Here is a 20,577-nt window from a genome sequence, read left to right on the forward strand (position 1 = left end):
GGACTACACAGAACAGAAAGCCAAACAACCCAAACAGGTTTGGTGTATTACTATAAAAAACAGTAATTCTGCCCAGTTTTGACCTGTTTAATTTGTGATTAAATTGCAGAAGTTGACATTTCCCTCTTAAACAGTATTAGTCCAGGAGTGTTTACTGTAGCATGTTGTCCATACTTAGTTGTGAAAATGTCAGAATAGCTATTATAATTTGTTACTTAAGTACAAAAGAGAATAAGGAAGTTACCTATGTTACATTGTCAGTAAATGTTCTGCTATTAATAATAACATCACTGGTGTTTGAGAACTGAAGCACAAAAGAATGAGGAAGTCTCCGAGCAGTCACAAAAAGGGAACACACACTGTCACATTGTCAGATAAGCAGAGTTGCGTGCACTCCACCAGAGGACCCAAACTAATCAGCACTAGCCTTTGTATGAGTTTTTCTTTTTAAATCAGTTTTGTTAAAGCTTGGCTCTCTTTAAAGTCCCAATGGATGCTGCTGTGAATCGGCCAACCCGTCCACACTCTATACACAGTGTAAGGAGACTGTCTACCCAAGGCTGCTTTGAGAATACCCTGAAGTTTATTTGTGAGTTTAAGCCTGGTGATGAGGATCAAGATATCAGCATGGACTGCGAGCCAATATCAGTCACCCTCCCTGCACAGTGTAGTGTCTACCAATTGAGGCTACGCATCTGTATGGAGGTATGTAAACCTGCACTGAGTGGTCTATCGTGCAAATGATGTTTTCCTTTTATTCTCATAGACTGTGTTGGATGTAGTTCTGGGTCTATAAAGTGAAATCGATAGTGCAGTTCCTAAAAACTAGTTTCTTTATAATGGAAGTTGGTGCTCTGGGGTGGGTGCGGTGCAGACTGGTCTGTTCGCAAAATAAATTCAAACTTAGAGAAGTCAATAAATGTGAGGTTAATGCTCACCTTAGTAAACATTTTCCCATTGAGCTTTTGGTTTGCTGGTACAGCACGAAGAACATTATGGTCTCACTGAGGGTACAATAAACAATAAAGCAGAGTATGATTAAGGATGTAGCAAATTCAATACAGTCAATAACACATGTGCCCATAACCAAGTCCATCCCTTGTTTGGGGTGGCTGCAGAGTGGGTCATCAGCTAAAGTTGGTGGTTGAATACTCGGCTGCTTCAGTCTCCATGCCAAATATCCTCGGGCAAGGAGACTGGATGCAAGTTGCACTCTGGTGCACCCACTGAATTTGTGTGAATGTTAGATAGAAAGCTCTTATGGAGGAAAAAAACATTTTAAAAAGTTTATAAGTGAATCAGGCAAGTTGTCTAAAGCACGCAGGTAGACAAGCGCTATATAAGAAACAGTCCATTTACCTTTGTGGTTGAATCAGGAAATACATTAAATATAAAAATCTGCCAAATAAAATATCTGTAGCTCTGTGCCATAGTCACCCTCTGTGAAAAAGGAAGCAGCTAAAAGAAGTTTCTACATTGCTTTATCGTCAAACCGTACATGGGAACTATCAACTGATTTAGCTGGCTTCTAAAATATTATGCATTTTCAGCTAAAAGGCAAATTAAAATCGATTCTGGCTTGGATAACGTGATATCGATTCATTAAAATCCTGAATCGATTTTTCTATATAAATGCATTTTGCCCAAAATTCCAGAATCTCAGGTGAAAGTCACAAAATTTTAACAACCACCAAACATTTAAAACAGTAAATGAGAGCAGGTACACGCCTTCTGCACAAAGAAGTAAACACAAAAGCGCAGACCCGCGGATCAGAATCAGTGAGATGTCGCCTTTCTCACCCGACAGCACGGACAAGGTCGGGGCTGAAAGCCAACAGCTTGCTGATTCTGATGTTTTGGCGGGTCCGCGCTTTGTGTTTATGCTCTTTTTGCGCTGATTCTAAAGCTGTTAGTTTTATCTCTCTCCAAACAATATTGACCGAACCAGCAGCAAAAGAAGATCCAAACTACGCTTCACATAAACATAGTCAAGGACTCCCTCTTACTTTTGCTGTTTTGCTTCCACCACAATAAAATCACACTTCACAGCTCTCGCTCTCTTTCTCAGTGTACTTCAAGAACAGTTTCCCCGTCTATCCCCGAAATCTGTTTTCTGCATTATTCGCTTGCTTGTTACCCACAAGTCTACCGTTGTTTACAGCGCTGTCGCCAATGTTTTATTTTCCTTTTATTTACTTCCGAAAAGAAAACCTAATTTCTGCCGTTCAATACTGAACAAATTTAAACATTTTAAAATTATGCAAAATGCAAAAGGCTTAGGCGTGTCTCTAATAAAACTGCTGTAACTTCAGAGGTAATGTTCATGTGTTGATTAATGGTTTTCTTTCGTTGTTGATGTACTGCAGAATATTTTTAGAAAATCCCAGGCCAGGAAAATCACCTTCATCTTTTTCTGTGTTTTATCTTCAGCTACTTTTACACAAAGGCATCTGCTGTGATGCTTACACCTTTGATAAAGTCTTGCGTGTGTCAGCTTTCTTTTTATAGATACAAAAATATGTAAATGTACTGATCTGAATTATAATATTTCTGACTGTCTGAGGCAAAATTTCCCAGATTCAAATCGAATTGAATCGAATCGAATTGAATCGAATCATGGATCGAATCGATTCAGGACCTTGTGAATCGGAATCGAATCATTCTAGAAATCAGTGATGATACCCAGCCCTAATGCTCACATGGTATTGCATAGTCCCACTAGCAGCTATTTACAGTATAGCTGTCCTTGTGCCTCATGCTTAAGCATTTACAGTACTGTTAAAAACGAAGAAAGATTTTACAAGAATTTCAGAAACCCTGGCAAAAATTTTTTATAAGGAAGCATTTTTTTTCAAGATGCCGCCACAGTAGGCAGCTTGTTACTCAGCTCCCAGCTTGAGGTAACGCACAAATTTCCCCGCCGTGGGATCAATAAAGTGTCATCTCATCTTCTTGCTCTTTGGAGCAAAATATAATGAAATGATGGGAGGATCAAGACATTTGCACAACACTATATTCAGACTACAGTAATCAAAAATTGTATGTATTTATTTTTTCATGTATATGACTCTATGTCTTCAGGCACAGGAGCAAAACTGCCACCCAGACCCTTTTGCAATATTGGACCCCGAGAAATACAGCCTGCTCTATGCCAGGGTTGGCGACTGGTATGAAGCCTACGATGACTGTCAGGTTATCAGGACATTAGACATTCCATGGTCACATAATGACCCTCATTGCCTATCAGCACACATAATAGTAAAACCGCCTGTGGCAGTTGATCCAGAGGAGAACGAGAAACAACAGCAGTGCCTGACTTATCTGATCGGACATGACCTGGAGAAAGAAGCATCTGATAGACTTGGTGAGCTCACCTTCACCCGTCGGAAACTGGCATCTGCTAGGAAACAAGAGCTGAAGAAACGGGATGACAAGTTGTATGCCACAGAGCCTTGGATAACGCATACCGCCTTACCAGAAGAACTACAAGAATGGCGGAACAGAGACTTTCCTGTCACTTTCCACTACATGAGCAGGATCAGCTTCAGCATAAAGGCTGACCTCAGCACAACACCAGAACTTCTTCTTAAAGTTTTTGAAAGGGTGATGAATGACCGAGGGATTAAATACGATGGGCCTGACAATCTCGTGTTGAAAGTTGCAGGCAGGGAGGAGTTTTTATCTGGAGACTACGCCCTGAACGATTTCCTCTGGGTGCGACAGTGCCTGAAAACCAACCAAGAGCTTCACCTCTTTGTTGTCCCCGTGTCGCAGCTTCCCTCGGAGGCTGTCAAATTTGTGGACTGGCCACTTGTTGATGGTTTTAGTGGCCAGTTCAGTTCCCACAATGATCTCAGCCTTAAAGGGAAGGATTTGGATGACATCTTCATGATATCCTTGTGGGACTGCAACAGAAATTTTAGAGTCAAATTGCTTGGATTTGATATCCCACAACTTCCAAGCAAATGCCCTCAGTCTGTTTATGTTGAAGCATCCATACTCCATGGTAACAAGGTCCTCTCTTCAGTGTCCTCCATTCCCAAGCCCTTTTCAGATGAAGTGCTGTGGAATGAGTGGCTGGACTTTGATGTTCTCCTTAGGGATCTGCCACGTGGAGCTAAGCTGGGTCTCACTATTAACGAAAGTCCTGGTGACATGTCTGCAGCAACAAAAGTGCCATCGCCTTCAAGCAACAAAACAATAGACTTGCTGAAAGGGAGAGGAAAAGTGCTCTACTTTGTCAACCTACTCCTCATAGATCACAGGTGCGGATTTTTGTTTTTATTTAAGCAAAATATCTTTATTAAGAGTATAAGGGAAAAACATACATAAGCAGTTAGCTATAAAACTGTCATTTAAAAATCTCCGCTCTCCTGTTAAGTCATGCTTAGTTTGTAGTGTTAGCCAGTTATTAATTAAGTATACCAATAATATCCAAAATATGATACCATGGTAACACCACAAATCTGAGTAACAATGACAAACATTTCACAAAGATAATACACACAAAAGTTGCATTGTTGGATGTTTATGCCATTTCAGTGCCCAGTTCTTGCACATGCTTATTTTCCATTTGGTGTACTACACCACGCTATCACGGCAAAGCACGCCAGTCCACCGTGTCCATTTCACGCTTTTCAGTACCAGCAGGGGGAGATAATATATTTAAAGCCATAAAGTCGCTAGTGACCTATGATTAACCAATTAAGCTAGGTGGCTTATATGTATTACCTGTAAATGTGTTAGTAATGTCTGTGTAAATGCTTTTATTAATTTATTTTTTGTTGGCTTGAAATAAAATATCGCCCTCTGCTGTAACCGAAGCTTACTGCAACTTCTGCATTCGTGTACATTTCCTGCTATTGAGAGGCAGAGCATCAAATGACACGGTGGACCGGCGTGTCTATTACACGTTTTGCCGCGATACATTTCAGGCACACAAGAAACTTTAATATTTGAATGCGCTAAATAGGATGTTAGTATGGAATTTTAACAGGTGTGAAATTTCTGAGTTAGCCGAATTTCATCCTTTCACAGTATCTGGACTAGAGTTACAAGTCTAATCAGTTCATGAAGTAGGTTGTTTGTAAACAGGGACCCAGTCTTTTGCAACTGCTTCAAATCCATGTGTGTCCATGTGCATGGTTTTATTTACAGCTACAAAATGTTGATAACATTTGGGTAACATATGCATATACTAGTGTGTATGCATGTGTTGCCAACCTAGTGTCAACATTGGTTTTGAGATCTCTATTTATTATTAATTTATTAATTTATGTTTTATTTATTACAAATGTGTATTTATTATTACTCCATCTGACGTCTCAGTTTGTGCTCTTATATTCTTCATTTGAGAGAACGTCAAGACATTTCTTGCAGTACTGTAAAACTAACTATTATTTACACGGTGTTTCAACATGGGACACCACCTATCCCTGCAGGTCTGTTCTGAGCCAGGGGCCCTACACACTGCACATGTGGTCACACCCTGGCCTGGATGATGAGGCCATCACCTACCAAGCAGACAAGCTGTCAACTGCTACTAACCCAGACATAGCTGACTCCATGGCTATCAGCTTCCTTTTAGACCGCTACAGCTTTCCTGTGGTTGTCCCAAATACTGTTACCAACTCTGAATGTTCCAACTCCAGAGAACGTGAGACTCACGAATCTCATGTCCCCCCACCCTTGCCTATCAAAAGATATTCTTTGCCAGCAAACTCACTGACTGACAATGTAACTCTCAAATCCCCAACTACAGCCATCAACACCAAAAAGCCATGCCTCAGAAGGTTTCGGGAGGAGAGTGTCCGTTATGCCTCCAGTCTACCCCAGTACTTGCGTAATGTTGACTGGATGAACCGCAATTCGGTTGAAGATGTCCACTGGCTGCTGGGATACTGGCAACCTGAGGAACTGGATGTAACAGTGGCATTGGAGCTACTAAGCATGGATTTTGCAGATGAGTTTGTCAGGAGACTGGCAGTGAAGAGACTGGAGAGTCTGTCTAATGATGATGTGCTGAAGTATTTGCTTCAGCTTGTGCAGGTATGTGTTTATATGAAAATTGATAAACAGATTCATTCATATTGCCTGACGCACAAAACGTCATCTGAAATAATTAAACTACTATAAGCGACCTGTTTAGTTTGCAAAGTGAATCTGTCTTTATTCCACTCCCCATTCTATTGAACACCAGGACTGTATGCGTTGCTTTTTTTTAATTACAATTACAATACATAAAAAAATCATGATTACTGCTAATCTAAACTGGCAAATGATTTCCCTGAAGCCACAGACTTGTTTCAAAATGTTCTCTTAGAGTCTGTGTGGAATGCATCACCAATGCAATGACATTTATCAGATTTTATTGGTTACATTAGACATCACCCACTTATCCATCTCTTCTCTGACAGCTTTCATTTTGCTTCATGTTTTATTTTCCCTATGACCCTTACTCCAAGATGCTTTCCACATTTCTGTTCTGTTCTTTTTCATAAGGCCTAACATTCACCTTTTGTCTAAGTCATGTAAATATATCCAGTAGAATGTGAACACATTTAAGCATTTTAACCACCCGCCATCCCACTATTTAAGGATATTTGTAAAATCACTTAAAATGACTAAAGTGTGACAATGACCTTTTCCTTCACCTTTAACTCTTACAGATCCTAAAAGTGGAACCTTACCATGACAGTTTCCTCGCTCGGTACCTCATCCAAAGAGCTCTGCGGGTAAGTCATGAAGCATCCACTGTGACTGCAGTGTACTGACATGTACAAGGTAGTCAGCAGAATAGTTTTGCCAGACAAAATTATTATTTTTTGTCTCTTTCTAATGAAAAGAGACAAAACAAAACCTACTTAAAGAAACTAAATAATCACTTGCAGTGGTGGCTGGTGGTGACAGTGGGTGGGCTAACAAATACAATTCATAGACGGCACTGTAGCAATCGCAGCATCACATCCCTGGTTCCAAGTTACAGCCACATGTTGTCATAGTAACAGTAACAAAGACTATAGAAAAATACCCAGAATGAGCTAAGGCTAAAAAATGTACTCTCTTACACACAAACACACACACACACACACACACACACACACACACACACACACACACACACACACACACCTTCTTACTAGATATTTTTGTACTAGGGATGGGTTTAAAAAAATCAACTTCCAATTTAAATGAATTTTAAATAATCTAATATTGATTCCTTAAATCCTTAAATGACATTTTTCAAATAGAAATGTATTTTGCCGTGTATGAGACTTGCAAGAGGTTGACAAGAGAAAGCCATGCAAGAGTTAAGTGGCCTGGTGCCACAAGCCTAAAGGCAGATGTTCGGCAGCTGTATTTGGATTCAAGAACTGTGAAGACAGCAAAGAGTGGACAAAAGTAAAGCCATATGCAAGGCGTGCAAAATGGAGGTGAAATACTGTGGAAAAAGTAAAAGTTGAATAAAAGTTGCAATATTGTAAATGCTTTAGGATCTGTTGTTAATTTGGAAATTAATATATTTAATTTACAAAGTTTAAAGGGTTATTTGAACAGTACATATCCAAGATAAATGATCATAATTATAATATTTCTGACTGAGTCAAAGTCGAATTGAGTCAGGACCTTGTGAATCAGAATGGAATCAGCTCTATTCTGTACACATCAGCATGTCATTTTTTTCATTGCTCAGTGATGCCAGAAAAATCAATTCACGCTCTGTGGGAATGCACTCCAGAGTACGAGGCGGTATTCACAGCAAAAATAATGGTCATTATAGAAGAGCAACAGGAAGAAATTGTGCTACAGTCATTTAAGGAGAGAGGGAGAGAGGTGTCGGGCGCACCTTTTTTTAAAGAGAAGCTCGCGTCATCAACCTCTCTGGGCCGGAAACATGTTAATCAATGGTGTTAACCATTAATCAATGGTGATCTTTGGATCCCGTCAGATGACCTCTTATTCTATGCTGATGTCATGAGGATGTATTTGTGTTAATTTCTATGTTTCAGAAACTCTGAAGTTTTTTCTTAGTCAGCATCTGCAACAATGACTTTGCAGACTTTAACCCTGGAAATTCCACACTTCTGTCCACCACCATCATCTCACCTTTTTGGTTGTCTCTGTGTATCAATGAAAATCAAGGAAATGTTGCCTGGGGGAACTTTATTCAAACTGCAGAATTGAGCCTGTTGAGAATTGAAGCATTATGGTACCACTTAGATAATATAAAGCCCCGTTAGGTTCTATGTTTGTGTGCTGGTCCACAATAACAAACAGTTTTTGACTCTCTAGAATCTGCACAAGAATCCTGATGTTTTGTGCTCAAATCCGATTTTATAATTATACTATACAAAAGCACTAAAGTAGCTCCCAATTATGATTGGCTCACAGCTTATAAAAAGCTTGTGACAAGCTTAATCATAGATCTGATTTTCTTTCTTTCTTTTTATTTATCTATTTTTGTATTTTCATTCACAATAGTCATCAAAAGATCAGGTTTTTGTGTGAATAAAAATAATACCTTTCATTTAAAAGTTTTTCTTTTTTCAGGTGAGTTTAATAAAGGTTTCAGTCTGCTGGAACATTAATGAATGTTTTTACACCAGTAAGCTCTGTTTCACGCTGTCTGACTCACTCACATCTTTCACTGCAGAGCAAAAGAATTGGACACTTCTTCTTCTGGTACGTTCGCAGTGAGGTAGCAGGGTGCCCGTATTTCCGACAGCGCATGGCTGTGATTCTGGAGGCCTACCTGCTGGGCTGTGGTCAGGCCATGCTCGACAGCTTCACCCAGCAGGTCCAGGCGGTGGAGGCCCTGCAGGAGGTCGCTGTCATCATTAAAAACCTGTACCCTGACAAGACCAACCTTGATTCTACAAGTAGGGAGCATCATTTTTTCTTAATTAATATATCAAATTTTTATTTTTAAAAAGCTAAAAGTATTTAATTTAGTTTTATTTCACAGGTTTTTACTGAATGTTTTATCATGGTCCAGCATCTCTATCAGATTCAGGTCAGGACTTTGACTAGGCCACTCCAAAGTCTTCATTTTGTTTCTCTTAAGCCATTCAGAGGTGGACCTACTGGTGTGTTTTGGATCATTTTCCTGCTGCAGAGCCAAGTGCACTTCAGCTTGTTTTTGTTTCAGAATGTTTAGTAGACAGTAGAATTCAGTTTTCATTTACCACAGCAAGTCTTTCAGGTCACGAGGCAGCAAAACAGGTACATAACATGTTTTGGGGATCATCAAGATGTTTTCTGGCAAAACTGAACGAGCCTGTATGTTCTTTTTCATCTAGGAACTTCACTCTGCGGCCATTTTTGTCATGCCATCTCTCACCTAACACATTTTAACATTAACAAAACTTGATCAATTCCTAAAAGAGTGAAAATGCATTTTAAAGAGCTTAAAATAGAATTCATATAAAGAGTCATAAAAAATATTCAAATTAATTAAAGGCAGCAAGGATGCAGATTTACCTGTTTTGTGTTTGTTTGTTTGTTTTTTAATCAAAAAACAGCCACTCATCCTTGAATCCGAATTACTTTGGAAAACAACATAGAACATTTCTTTGGAGAATTCATTTTTTAAGATAGAAATTTAAAATGGACCTATTATACTTTCCTTTATGTTCACTTATAAAATACTCTCATAACTCAGGTTTTAAATGTAAGCTCCACGGGCTTCTCAGTAAAAGTCCTTGAGCCTCTGCAAGCTGAAATACTTTCCTTGTTATGTTCTTGCGTGACAAAAGCATTTCACTTTGGAAAGGCCATTTATAAGATGACCTATTAAACTTCCCTCTATTTTACCTCTGCCAATGAATTTATGTTTGTGCTAGCGTTTAGGTGCACCCACGTCATTCTGTCTGTAAATACAATACAACTCCTCTCTGGCTCTGCCAATGTCATGTAGGTACATTTAAAAAAAAAAAATGAAATTCATTAAAAGTAAATCCCTTCATACTAAACACAGCCCAGAGAGTGAGTTACCTTGGCAGAGGCCCTCTCTGAGTGCTTCTTGTTAATTATGTTTTTTTTTTTTTTCTTGTATGTTATTGTTTCCAAGTTACTACATTATTATTTATCTACCAGCTGTAGAAGGTTAGCAAAGCTTTTCATGTAACTTTGAATGTACTTTGGAAAAGCTTCTTCCAGCTGGCCTCGTGTTGAGTTCCCTTTTAATATACATGAAGAAATCCCATCTGTGTATGGCTGGGGACCTGTATGTAGATGAAGTAGTGCTGCACACCTGGTGTTCATCAGCTGATGAATAACAGAAACTCTATCCCTACCCAGGCTAGGAAAGACATCCTTGAAATGCATTAGATGTTTTTATAGCAACTTTTCAGAAGCCGAGGACTCTAATCCCCAAAAGCAGCTGTTGTGTCACTGTTAAACCACTTCACTAAATTATATCTGTTGATCTTGTTGTAGCTCCCTTCCGGCTTCAGGAACTTCTTAGAGACAGTAACCTGCCAAATGAATTCTTGCTGCCCTTTGACCCTCGCATTAAATGTGGAAGGATCCTGGTAAGCTTTGCTGGCTTTCTGTCTCTATTTGTACATTGAGCTTTAGGGTTATGTGAAAGTGTGGTGAATAAAAAAAATGTTGGGTATATTTTTATATATTGCATTTGAGCATTTTGTGTGTGGCTTAGTCTTATATTCTAAGTTTACTATATGCATTATTTATAAACAATGCAAGAGGTTGACCTTTTCATCAAAAAGGCAACCTCTTTGTGATGATGTTTCAGGTTAAGAACTGGAGACAGATAGATGTGCACATTACTTGGTCAGGCTTGTAGTTTTGTACATAGTTGAGGAAATGTTATCAATTTCTACAGTACAATCATTATAGTAGACCACTGTGAATTCCTCCTTGGCCTGTTTTTGTTTTTTGCATCACATTTTCTGTCTGCTTCATATAATTCAAGTATAATTACTTACTTGAACTTTTCTTCAACATAAATTTGTTACTTATTCTGTTTTTCCTGATTACAATAAGTACACCACAGTAAAGTAGCTATATGTAATCTTTTGTTGTTGTTGTTGATTAAATCAAAAAGGCTGTGGTGAAGAAAAATATCTCACACAAACAAAACGGTTTGCTTTACTTCTCTGTGATGTAGCTCGATAAATGCAAAGTAATGGCCTCAAAGAAGAAGCCTCTGTGGCTGGAGTTCTCTCCCATGCCATCGCCTACCTCCGCCACACCTGTTGGAATAATCTTCAAAGAGGGGGATGACCTCAGACAGGACATGCTGGTCATTCAGGTCAGACAGATCTTTTGTTACTTTGATTACTTGAATTCTCTTCCTCAAATAAGAATACTGATTTTTTTTTGTGTGTGAATATATTTCCTACATGCTTGGAAAAAGGTGAATATACAGTACTTCATACTTCCATCATACAGTACTTCATACTTATCTGACCAACCCTTATATTTAAAATTCATATAAATAACTACATATCTTTTTCTGCGCTGCTCCTTTATTTGTCCCTCAGGGCTCAATTCTTGGACCAGTTCAGTTTTTCATTTTTTGTGTTGCTCCTAGGTTATATACTTAACAGGTTTGGTATGCCCAAAATACACAACTTGTCATGGTCCTGGGTCCTTTTGACCCAGCGTTTTGTGTTTTCCATTAGTGTGATTGTTGGTTCTGTTCTTCCTCTGTTTAGTGTTTACTCTCTTCTGCCCGTGTGTTCCTGTATCAAGTCCACGTTTCTTAGTCTGTGTCCTTGCATGTGTAAGTTCCTGTTTTATTGTGAAGGTCTGCGTCTTATGTGAGTGTTTTCAGTTCGCGTCCCTTGTCTCGTCACGTTAATCACTCCCAGCTGTGTCCCCCACCTGTGTGTAATCTCCCTGTGTTCTCTGAGTGTTTTTAAGTCGTGTCTTCTGTTTTAGTCGTTGCTGGTTTGTCTGTGTTCTTTCCCCTCGGTCTCCCTGCATCTCTCCGTATGTATTTCCCCGGACCTCCCTGCATCTTCGTTCAGGTTTGTTTTCTTAGCTCTGCCCAGTTTAGGTTTTCCAGTTTCATGTTCACCCACCATTGCTGTTTGTACCCACTCCTGTAAATAAATACTCACCTGCACCAGAGCTGCCGCCTTTTGGGTCCTTTCTACAAACTCCACACGTCTGCCACACCGGACGTGACACAACTTTACTTTTCTGCTAAAAAAACTCAAGTCTATCGTAGTTTTACATCAGGTTGAAAAGACACATGAACGTTTGCATATTTCTGTTTAGGCACTGGTGCTGATGGACTCCATCTGGAAGGAGAAATCCCTGGACCTCAATCTTGTTCCATATGGCTGCATCTCCACTGGACACAACATAGGTATCAGCATCAGTGTGCTTTAATAGTGTCCACAGTTGGTACTGGATGGCTCTTTTTAGTAGTGGTTGTTGAAGTTATACTAATATAATTTACTAATCAGTTAATAGCTTGTTTACAGATTCAGCAAAAGTACACACATTCTGTACTTAAGTAGAAGTACAGATATTGGTGTTAAAAAATACTCCAGTGAAAGCTGAATTACTGATTTAACGCCTTTACTCAAGTAAAAGTGAAAGAGTACAGGCTCTGAAATGTATCTGCTATATTATTGTAATACAAAAATAATATTAGTACATGAAGAAAAAAATGTTATTCAAATCTAAATTCTGCTTCTTCATCATCATCTCAATCTGTTATTTAGGACACAAGCAGTGAAAGAGAAAATAAATAAATGGGGGCTGATCTGTTGTAGTGGCTCAGCGTGGGGAAAATACTGACAGCCCACAATGATTTCTAATGTCAGCTCCAGTAGATTTTCTTAGTGGACAAGCTGTGATCAGCGGACATGCAGATCACAGCTTTGAGGTTACTCATAATGAATACGTTGCCCAAATTAGTCATCTTACGTAAGCTTTACTTAAGGCAACTGAGAAATATTTAGAACTAATTAGATTTTACACTGTATAAAGACTGAATTCAGTGACTGAATCTAAGCACCGTCAGTTCATTTGTAAATGAATGTCCGCTACACTTGATGTAACCCAAGATCCACAGCGGCTGACCACCACAGCCACTGTGTTTCAGTCCAACGCAGTACTTTACTGTCAATTCACCACATTAATACAAGGTAACCTGTTTATCCTGAGCAAAACTACCCAGAATTTTCATGCAACATTTCAATAACACAAATTTGCTATGCTTAGTTTGTTTTGCAGGACGTTTCACAAAATTAAAATACATAAATTATCAAAACACATCACATACAAATCCAATATGTGACTAAAATGATGACATTGCAAGTAAGCATTAAATTTGCAGTTTATCATTTGTCACTGAGCAGTCCTTACAGCTTACATCTTTTTTCCATGAGTGAAGTTGGCTCAATGTTTTCTCTTCCTGGAAATGCAGTAGATGAAGCAACAAACTGTTTGTACGTTTGTTGAGCTGATAGAAACATTGTAAAATCTTTGTGTTGTAGAAACAGTTCTCCCTTTATGCACCATTGCTATTAGCTAGATGCTGACTACAACATAAAGACACCGGCACTTGTTCCGTCCCACTTAACCCCTGAATATAAATGGTAAATGGCCTGCATTTGTATAGCGCTTTTCTAGTCCTTAAGGACCCCAAAGCGCTTTACACTACATTCAGTCATTCACCCATTCACACACGCATTCACACACTGGGGATGGCAAGCTACATTGTAGCCACAGCTGCCCTGGGGCGCACTGACAGAGGCGAGGCTGCCGGACACAGGCACCACCGGGCCCTCTGACCACCACCAGTATAAATGCTATAAATGATACCACTGAACCTAAAGTAACAAGCCTGTTCTGAAAATGTAAGGAGCAGAAAGTACAGACATTTGTTTAAAAATGTAAGCAGTAAAAAAATGGTCAGAAAAATAACCAGAAGAGAACAGAATACCCCTTTATTGTCACTGTGTATATAAATAGTCAAATTCAATTCAATTTTATTTATACAGCACCAAATCACAACAACGGGTGCCTCAAGGTGCTTTATATTGTAAGGTAGACCCTACAATAATACATACAGAGAAAAACCCAATAATCATATTAACCCCTATGAGCAAGCACTTTGGCGACAGTAGGAGGTTGAAATAAATAGCAAACAGGAGACATATAGAGAAATATTTACAAAAAAAGAGAAAATTACACATTGGACAGTTGTAGGTGAGTCTGGAGGTGTGGGACCTGATTGACCTGAGGCCCCAACCATAGGGCAGTGGGTTAAACTAGTGGTGGACGGGGTGCAAGGGGTCACCTGTGATGCCCCTAGTTTTCCTAAGATGGGAGGATCTGGTGATGGTCTCCTGGAGTGGCAGAAGGCAGGTAATGATTTTTTGGGCGGTGTTAATTACTCTCTGCACAGCCTTCCTGTTCTCAATAGTGTCCCCTGCGTAACAAACACCCAGGCAGCAGGAGAGCACGCTCTCCACTGTGGAGCGGTAGAAGGCCAGCAGCAGCTTCTGGTCCAGGTTATTCTTCTTTAGGACACAGAGGAAGTGCAGCCACTGCTGAGCCTTCTTTACCAGGGTGTTGGTGTTGTTGGTCTAGGTGAGATCAGTGGAGATGTGGGTGCCAGAAACCTGAAGGTGGAGACAGATTCCACCTTTTCTCCATTTAAAATGAGAGGGGAGTGGATCCATCTCTGATCTGTAAACCGAAAAGAGAACAATCTAAACCTTAGAATGTTCAAATTGGACTCGTTCTTTTATTATATTTGACCTGAAATAAGTGACTGAGCCCATAAATTCATCATGAAAGTGTTTACGAAAGGCAGGGCCTAGGACATTTTTATAAGACTTTTCACAACCACAGCTATTGCCCCAAATTTGTATTTATACATGTTGTTATGGGGTTTTCTGTATAGTATTTTATCAATTTACCAATTTAACCTATGACCAGTTTACTATAATAAATTATGTAACATGCCTGCTTATTGGACTGTGGGAGGGGTAAAAAGCACCCACCCACATGGCAGAGGATCAACATGCAACCACTACACCTGCACAGTGTCATGTTTTTTGTAACAGTGTTTTGTGAGAGGGTTTTTTTCCCCCTGGAATTAGGTTTCTGTTTGAAGTTTAAAACACATGTTTAAAGGTGAAGCGCAAAATGAAAGTGTCCTTGTCATCAGGTATGATTGAGATTGTGAGGAATGCAACAACGATCGCTGCGGTCCAGAGGAGCCAAGGAGGAGCAACTGGAGCCTTCAAAAACAATGCTCTGTTTGAGTGGCTCAAGTCCAAGTGTCCACTACAGGAAATTGTGAGTAAATCAAAAGCAATCGCAGGTCCTTTCTGTTGTTTCCCTCAGTAATAAGAAAAAAATCCCAACTAAAACATGAAACTGTTGTGGTTTTATTTGACTGCAGCACTTCAAGAATGTGGATAGATTTGTGAATTCCTGTGCTGGTTACTGTGTGGCCACATATGTACTGGGTATAGGCGATCGACACAATGACAACATCATGATCAGAGAAGACGGTAAGCAGCACAAATCACTGAAAACACCTTATTGGCTACTGTTGTCACATGTTATTTACTGATTTGTTATTATCATCTTATGATATGACAGATGCTTTTTGTCCTCTAAAACAAGCTGCATGATAAAATGAATTCATAAATGAACAAATTAACTGATAATTAGAAAAAACTGAAGTAATCTTCCCTCTCAGGGAACTTGTTTCACATTGACTTCGGACACATCCTGGGTAACAGGAAGTACTTTCTTGGCGTGAAAAGGGAGCGAGCACCTTTCGTCCTCACACCTGACTTCCTGTATGTCATGGGCAGGGTCGATGGTCGCAACAGCCTCTACTTTCAGCGTTTTAGGGTAAGATGGCTTTATTATTTGTCCAGCTTTGCATGAAAATGTTTTAACAGGTCCCATAAATAGTCAGCTTCTCGGTGGATTTCAACCTTTTACCTTAGTAATTCGCTGTGGCAGTCAGGATCAAGACGTTAGTTCTCTTAGTTCTTTTGGCCATAAACAGCTGTCTAAGGTAAGCATAGAAGGAAACGTTCAGAGAAATTCTCCATTCATCCATCCATCCATCTTCTGCTTCCGGGGCCGAGTCACGGGGGCATCAGCCCAAGCACAGAAGCCCAGACCTCCCTCTCCACAGCCACCTTCTCCAGCTTGTCCAAGGGATCACCAAGGCGTTCCCAGGGTCCTGGGTTTGCCCTCCTCCTTGTGGGACATGCCCGGAACACCTCACCCAGGAGGCGCCCAGGAGGCATCCTTGTCAGATGCCCAAACCACCTCAACTAGCTCCTTTCGATGTGGAGGAGCAGCGGCTCTACTCTGAGCCCCTCCCGGATGGCCAAACTTCTCACCCTATCCCTAAGGCAGAGTCCAGCCATCCTTTGGAGGAAGCCCATTTCTGCCGCTTGTATCCACAATCTCGTTCTTTCGGTCACTACCCACAGCTCGTGACCATAGGTGAGGGTAGGAACATAGATCGACCGGTAAATTGACAGCTTTGCTTTTACACTCAGCTCTATCTTCAACACAACAGACCAGTGCAGCGTCCGCATCACTGCAGCAGCAGTGATATATCTGTCTGTCGATCGCCCGCTCCCTTCTCCTGTCACTCGTGAACAACACCCGAAGATACTTACACTCTTCTACTTGGAGCAAGAACCCTGACCCGAAGTGGGCACTCCACCCTTTTCCGGCTAGGACCATGGCCTCAGATTTGGAGGTGCTGATTCTCATTCCCACCTCTTCACACTCAGTTTATGAACCATTCCAAAGCGAGCTGGAGGCCATCACCTGATGAATCCCACACAGTGTTGGGGAGTAACGGAATACATGTACAGCCGTTACGTATTTAAAATACAAAATATGAGTAACTGTATTCCGTTACAGTTACCGTTTAAAAAGGTGGCATTTAGAATACAGTTACTTTGTTGAAATAAATGGATTACACAGTGGTATTTCCCTGTTTCATATTGTGGTGGGTCAAGATTGTTTGGGTTTTGGTTGACAGCTACGTTCTGCTGTTCCAGGCGGCAGCGTTACGGTTGCCATGGTTACAGGGTGACGCTCTCTCTCTGCGTGTTTCCTGGGTGAGAGAGCGCCTTGTTGTTGTTGTGCTAAGCTAACAGGCAGAATGCTACCGGTATAGCTCTAAAGAATGTAGCATCATAGGCAGTGTAGTCCGTGCTGCAGGGAGAATGGACTGCCATACTCGTTATGTGTCTGTGAGCGAGGGAGGGAGAAAAAGGAAAAGTACGAGCTGTCATCGAGCAAAAACGGGAGCTGGAAGCATGTAAATATAATAATAACCACTGCAGCCAAGAAGAGTGCCTGACGAGCCCAGTTGTAAGTAAGCTATTAAGACTCGACAGTACACCGTGTTCGTGTTTTCCTCCAAAAACAATAAGTTCTGTTGGAGCAGCCTTTCAACGCCTCTCTCTGTCTCTCGCTAGCAAAGTTGACCCAGACAACAAAGTAAAGCTAGTTTTCAGCTATGAGCCCGACACAGAACCCACCGTATTAGCCAGAGGTCCCTTTACAACGGTTCGGAGCCGCGGACCTTCAGTAACAGTAATAAATCACAGCAATAGTACATTCATGTAGTTGTAAACAGCATGATAATATATTAAGTAATCCAAAGTATTCAGAATACGTTACTCTCATCGAGTAACGTAACGGAATATGTTACAGAATACATTTTGGGGCATGTATTCTGTAATGGAATACATTTTAAAAGTAACCTTCCCAACACTGATCCCACAGAACCACATCATCCGCAAAAAGCAGAGATGAGATTCTGACACCACCTAGGTGAAAGGTGAGGTGACCACCTAGAAATCCTATGCATAAAAATTACAAACAGAATCTGTGACAAAGAGCAGCCCTGGTGGAGCCCATCACCACCTAGGAACGAGTCCGTCTTATTGCCGGCCATGCGGGCCCCCCTCCGCGAATTGCTACCTTACCGTGGTGGAGGAGTTTGTGTATCCCAGGGATCCCAAGGGCTATGTTGTCTGGGGGCATTTAGGCAAATTGGTCCTGGGTGAGGGACCAGACAAAGAGCGATTCAGAAGACCTCTATGAGAAAACCATCAAAGGAACAGTTCACCCTGCCCGGGATAGGGTTACCGGGGACCGGCCTGGAGCCAGGCCCAGGGAGGCTGCCCGAGTGGGAGTGCCTGGTCGGGCCTTAGTCCATGGGGCCCGGCCGGGCTCACTCCGAAAGAGGGGCATGGGCCCATATTCCTGCTGGCCCACCAACCACAGGAGGCGCCGTAGGGGTCAGGTGCATAGTGAGCTGGGCGGCGGCCAGAACCGAAGGTGTCCTAATACCAAGAAATTCTAATTTCCTAGTATAATTCAAACTTCATTCAATTTTGTTCAATGATGAAAGCATGCATTCATGGCCCAACTCCAACAAAATAGGCCTAAATAATGGGACAAAATTCTGATGTGTGTTCCTCTCTCTTAACAGAATGCTTTTCATTGAACCCAAGAAGCTCTGTTTTGATCTCATCTCAGTACAAAAATATATTTCTGACTTCTGGCTTGTCCATGCAGTCTTTATGAAACTGCAGGCAGGCTGCAGTGTTCTGATTTAAAAGCAGAGGCTTTTCTCCTTGCTGACCTTATTAAGACTTTTGATTCATGCCAATTGAGTTTATTCCAGAAGTACACACACACACTAATTAAAAGCAGCCTGATTCTTATTTTGGATACCACTTTTAGAATTATAGAAAAAATCTCAACTCCAGCTGTCCTTATTGTTTTATCTTTGCTTGCCTCCAACACCCACATTAGGACACCTGCACAGAAGCATACCTCTCCCTGCGCTCCCACTCTCGTCTGTTGGTGACTCTTTTCTCCCTCATGCTGCTCACGGGCATCCCAGAGCTGAGCGCTGCAGAGGATATGCGCTACTTGCGGGTGGCGCTCCAGGAGGAGCAGAATGAGGCAGATGCCAGGGAGCACTTTCTCCAACAGATCTCTGAGTGTGAGAAGCTGGGCTGGACTGTGCAGGCCAACTTCTGGATCCACATGATGGGAGGCATCAAGTAGACTAATGCATTTTGCTCTGCCTTAAAAATAAGTGAACGTTTTTCTGTGGAAGTTTTTTAGTTTTACAGGTGTATTTTTTATATTTATGTAATATCACTGATCCTTGGGCTGTTTTTACAGGAAGTAAGGGGGTGGGAAACTGTTGTGCATAAACAATGGATATCTGTCATAATTACAGTGTAAATACTTAGAATCTGCTGTTTATTGTAAGTTGTAACATCTGTAGAAGGGTTATAATTCTCATATAATACTCAAATAAAAACTAGGCTCTAAAAAAAAAGAAAAACTGAAAGGATATGGTGTACTTAGAAATATGACCACCAATAAAATAAAAATACAGTTTAGTTTTAGTCTATGTCAGTTTGGTACACATGTTTATTAAGACTAGAGACAAACTGATTTTTAAAACCAGTACCAATACCATTATTTTGTGATTTAAAAACCCAATATGTCAGCAGATTTTTTTTTTGTTATGTGGATTTATATATGACCCTTTACTGTAATGATAATGCAGTTAAAAATTAATCTTGTTTTAATGTCATAACAAGTCATGGATTACTTGTTTACTCTTGTTTTTTTCTCTTTTGATTTGTCGTGTATCAAACATATGTTGCCAAGGAAAGTTTCACAAGGCGAACGGATAGGCAAACTATGCAACATCAGCACTCATAACATAGCTGAAGAGCCAGTGATTATAAATGCAGATGTCAATATATTGGCAAATAACTAATCAATATCAGCCAGGCTCTAGTTGAGACTACATGTTGGTGAGTCAGAGTGGTGTGTTTGTATTGTAATCCCTATTCTGACAAAAAGTTTATGCTGTGATGTAGTGCATGTGGCGCTCATGCTGTACTTTGCCCCCCCACCCCCCCCCCCCCCCCCCCCCCCCCCCCCCCCCCCCCCTTTGATTGTCTGCCCCACTATCATTTATTCCAGATTGATTGCGTTTGTGTTAATACTCCATCCTTTTCTCCTGTCCTAGATTCCTGTTCTGTTTGTACCAACCTTTTGATGTTACTTTTAAACTTTTGTCACAATAAAAAAATTAAGAATAAACTTATCAGTTAAAAGAAAAAAACGTAATTCAGTAATATTTCTGAAAACTAACAACTTTATAATGATTGTGTGAAAGACAAAATTCTGTCTTCTCTGTAATATTCATTTTTGAGGTTGAATGCATCATTGGGGTTGACTGAGAGTTTTATATATTTTAATATTGATCAGATCTCTGAATGGAGGAGCAGGTCACTGTAGTTTTTCCCAACTGAGATATTTGTGCCTATGAATAAATGATAAGTTAGATTACTTTTCTTCAGTCTGAATTGTTTGGGTAAATAGAATCATGCATGCTGATGGAATAAAGCAGGTGGAGTAACATACATGCGGGAGTCAGTACAGAATACTGATACTGAATAAGACTGATGACAAAAGACTAAACAACACAATATGGCAGAGCTGTTGATCCAGCAAAAGCAGCTTGTATGTAATTGCACTGTTAAAATGGCAATA

At 40.5% G+C, this 20,577-nt stretch overlaps 1 protein-coding gene across 1 annotated transcript; it reads left to right on the forward strand.

The window, feature by feature from the left end:
- Positions 1-359: 359 nt before the first annotated feature.
- Positions 360-19,918, forward strand: LOC146494896 (phosphatidylinositol 4,5-bisphosphate 3-kinase catalytic subunit gamma isoform). The gene is made up of 12 exons (XM_085146450.1): positions 360-705; positions 3,082-4,265; positions 5,442-6,048; positions 6,669-6,734; positions 8,654-8,879; positions 10,438-10,532; positions 11,132-11,275; positions 12,250-12,340; positions 15,161-15,291; positions 15,398-15,509; positions 15,701-15,858; positions 18,808-19,918. Exons 1-12 carry the CDS (start codon positions 490-492, stop codon positions 19,063-19,065), a joined length of 3,288 nt encoding a protein of 1,095 aa, XP_085002576.1. The 5' UTR covers positions 360-489; the 3' UTR covers positions 19,066-19,918.
- Positions 19,919-20,577: the final 659 nt, after the last annotated feature.

The sequence above is a fragment of the Neolamprologus multifasciatus genome, chromosome 20, assembly GCF_963576455.1.
Source record: "Neolamprologus multifasciatus chromosome 20, fNeoMul1.2, whole genome shotgun sequence".
Taxonomy (NCBI): domain Eukaryota; kingdom Metazoa; phylum Chordata; class Actinopteri; order Cichliformes; family Cichlidae; genus Neolamprologus; species Neolamprologus multifasciatus.

Excerpts from the sequence above, each read along its gene's own strand:
- LOC146494896 (XM_085146450.1), top strand. The coding sequence starts at position 490 with ATGGATGCTGCTGTGAATCGGCCAACCCGTCCACACTCTATACACAGT. Across the intron at positions 8,880-10,437 it reads GACCAACCTTGATTCTACAA|CTCCCTTCCGGCTTCAGGAA; the intron begins GTAGGGAGCATC and ends ATCTTGTTGTAG. Across the intron at positions 10,533-11,131 it reads TTAAATGTGGAAGGATCCTG|CTCGATAAATGCAAAGTAAT; the intron begins GTAAGCTTTGCT and ends TCTGTGATGTAG.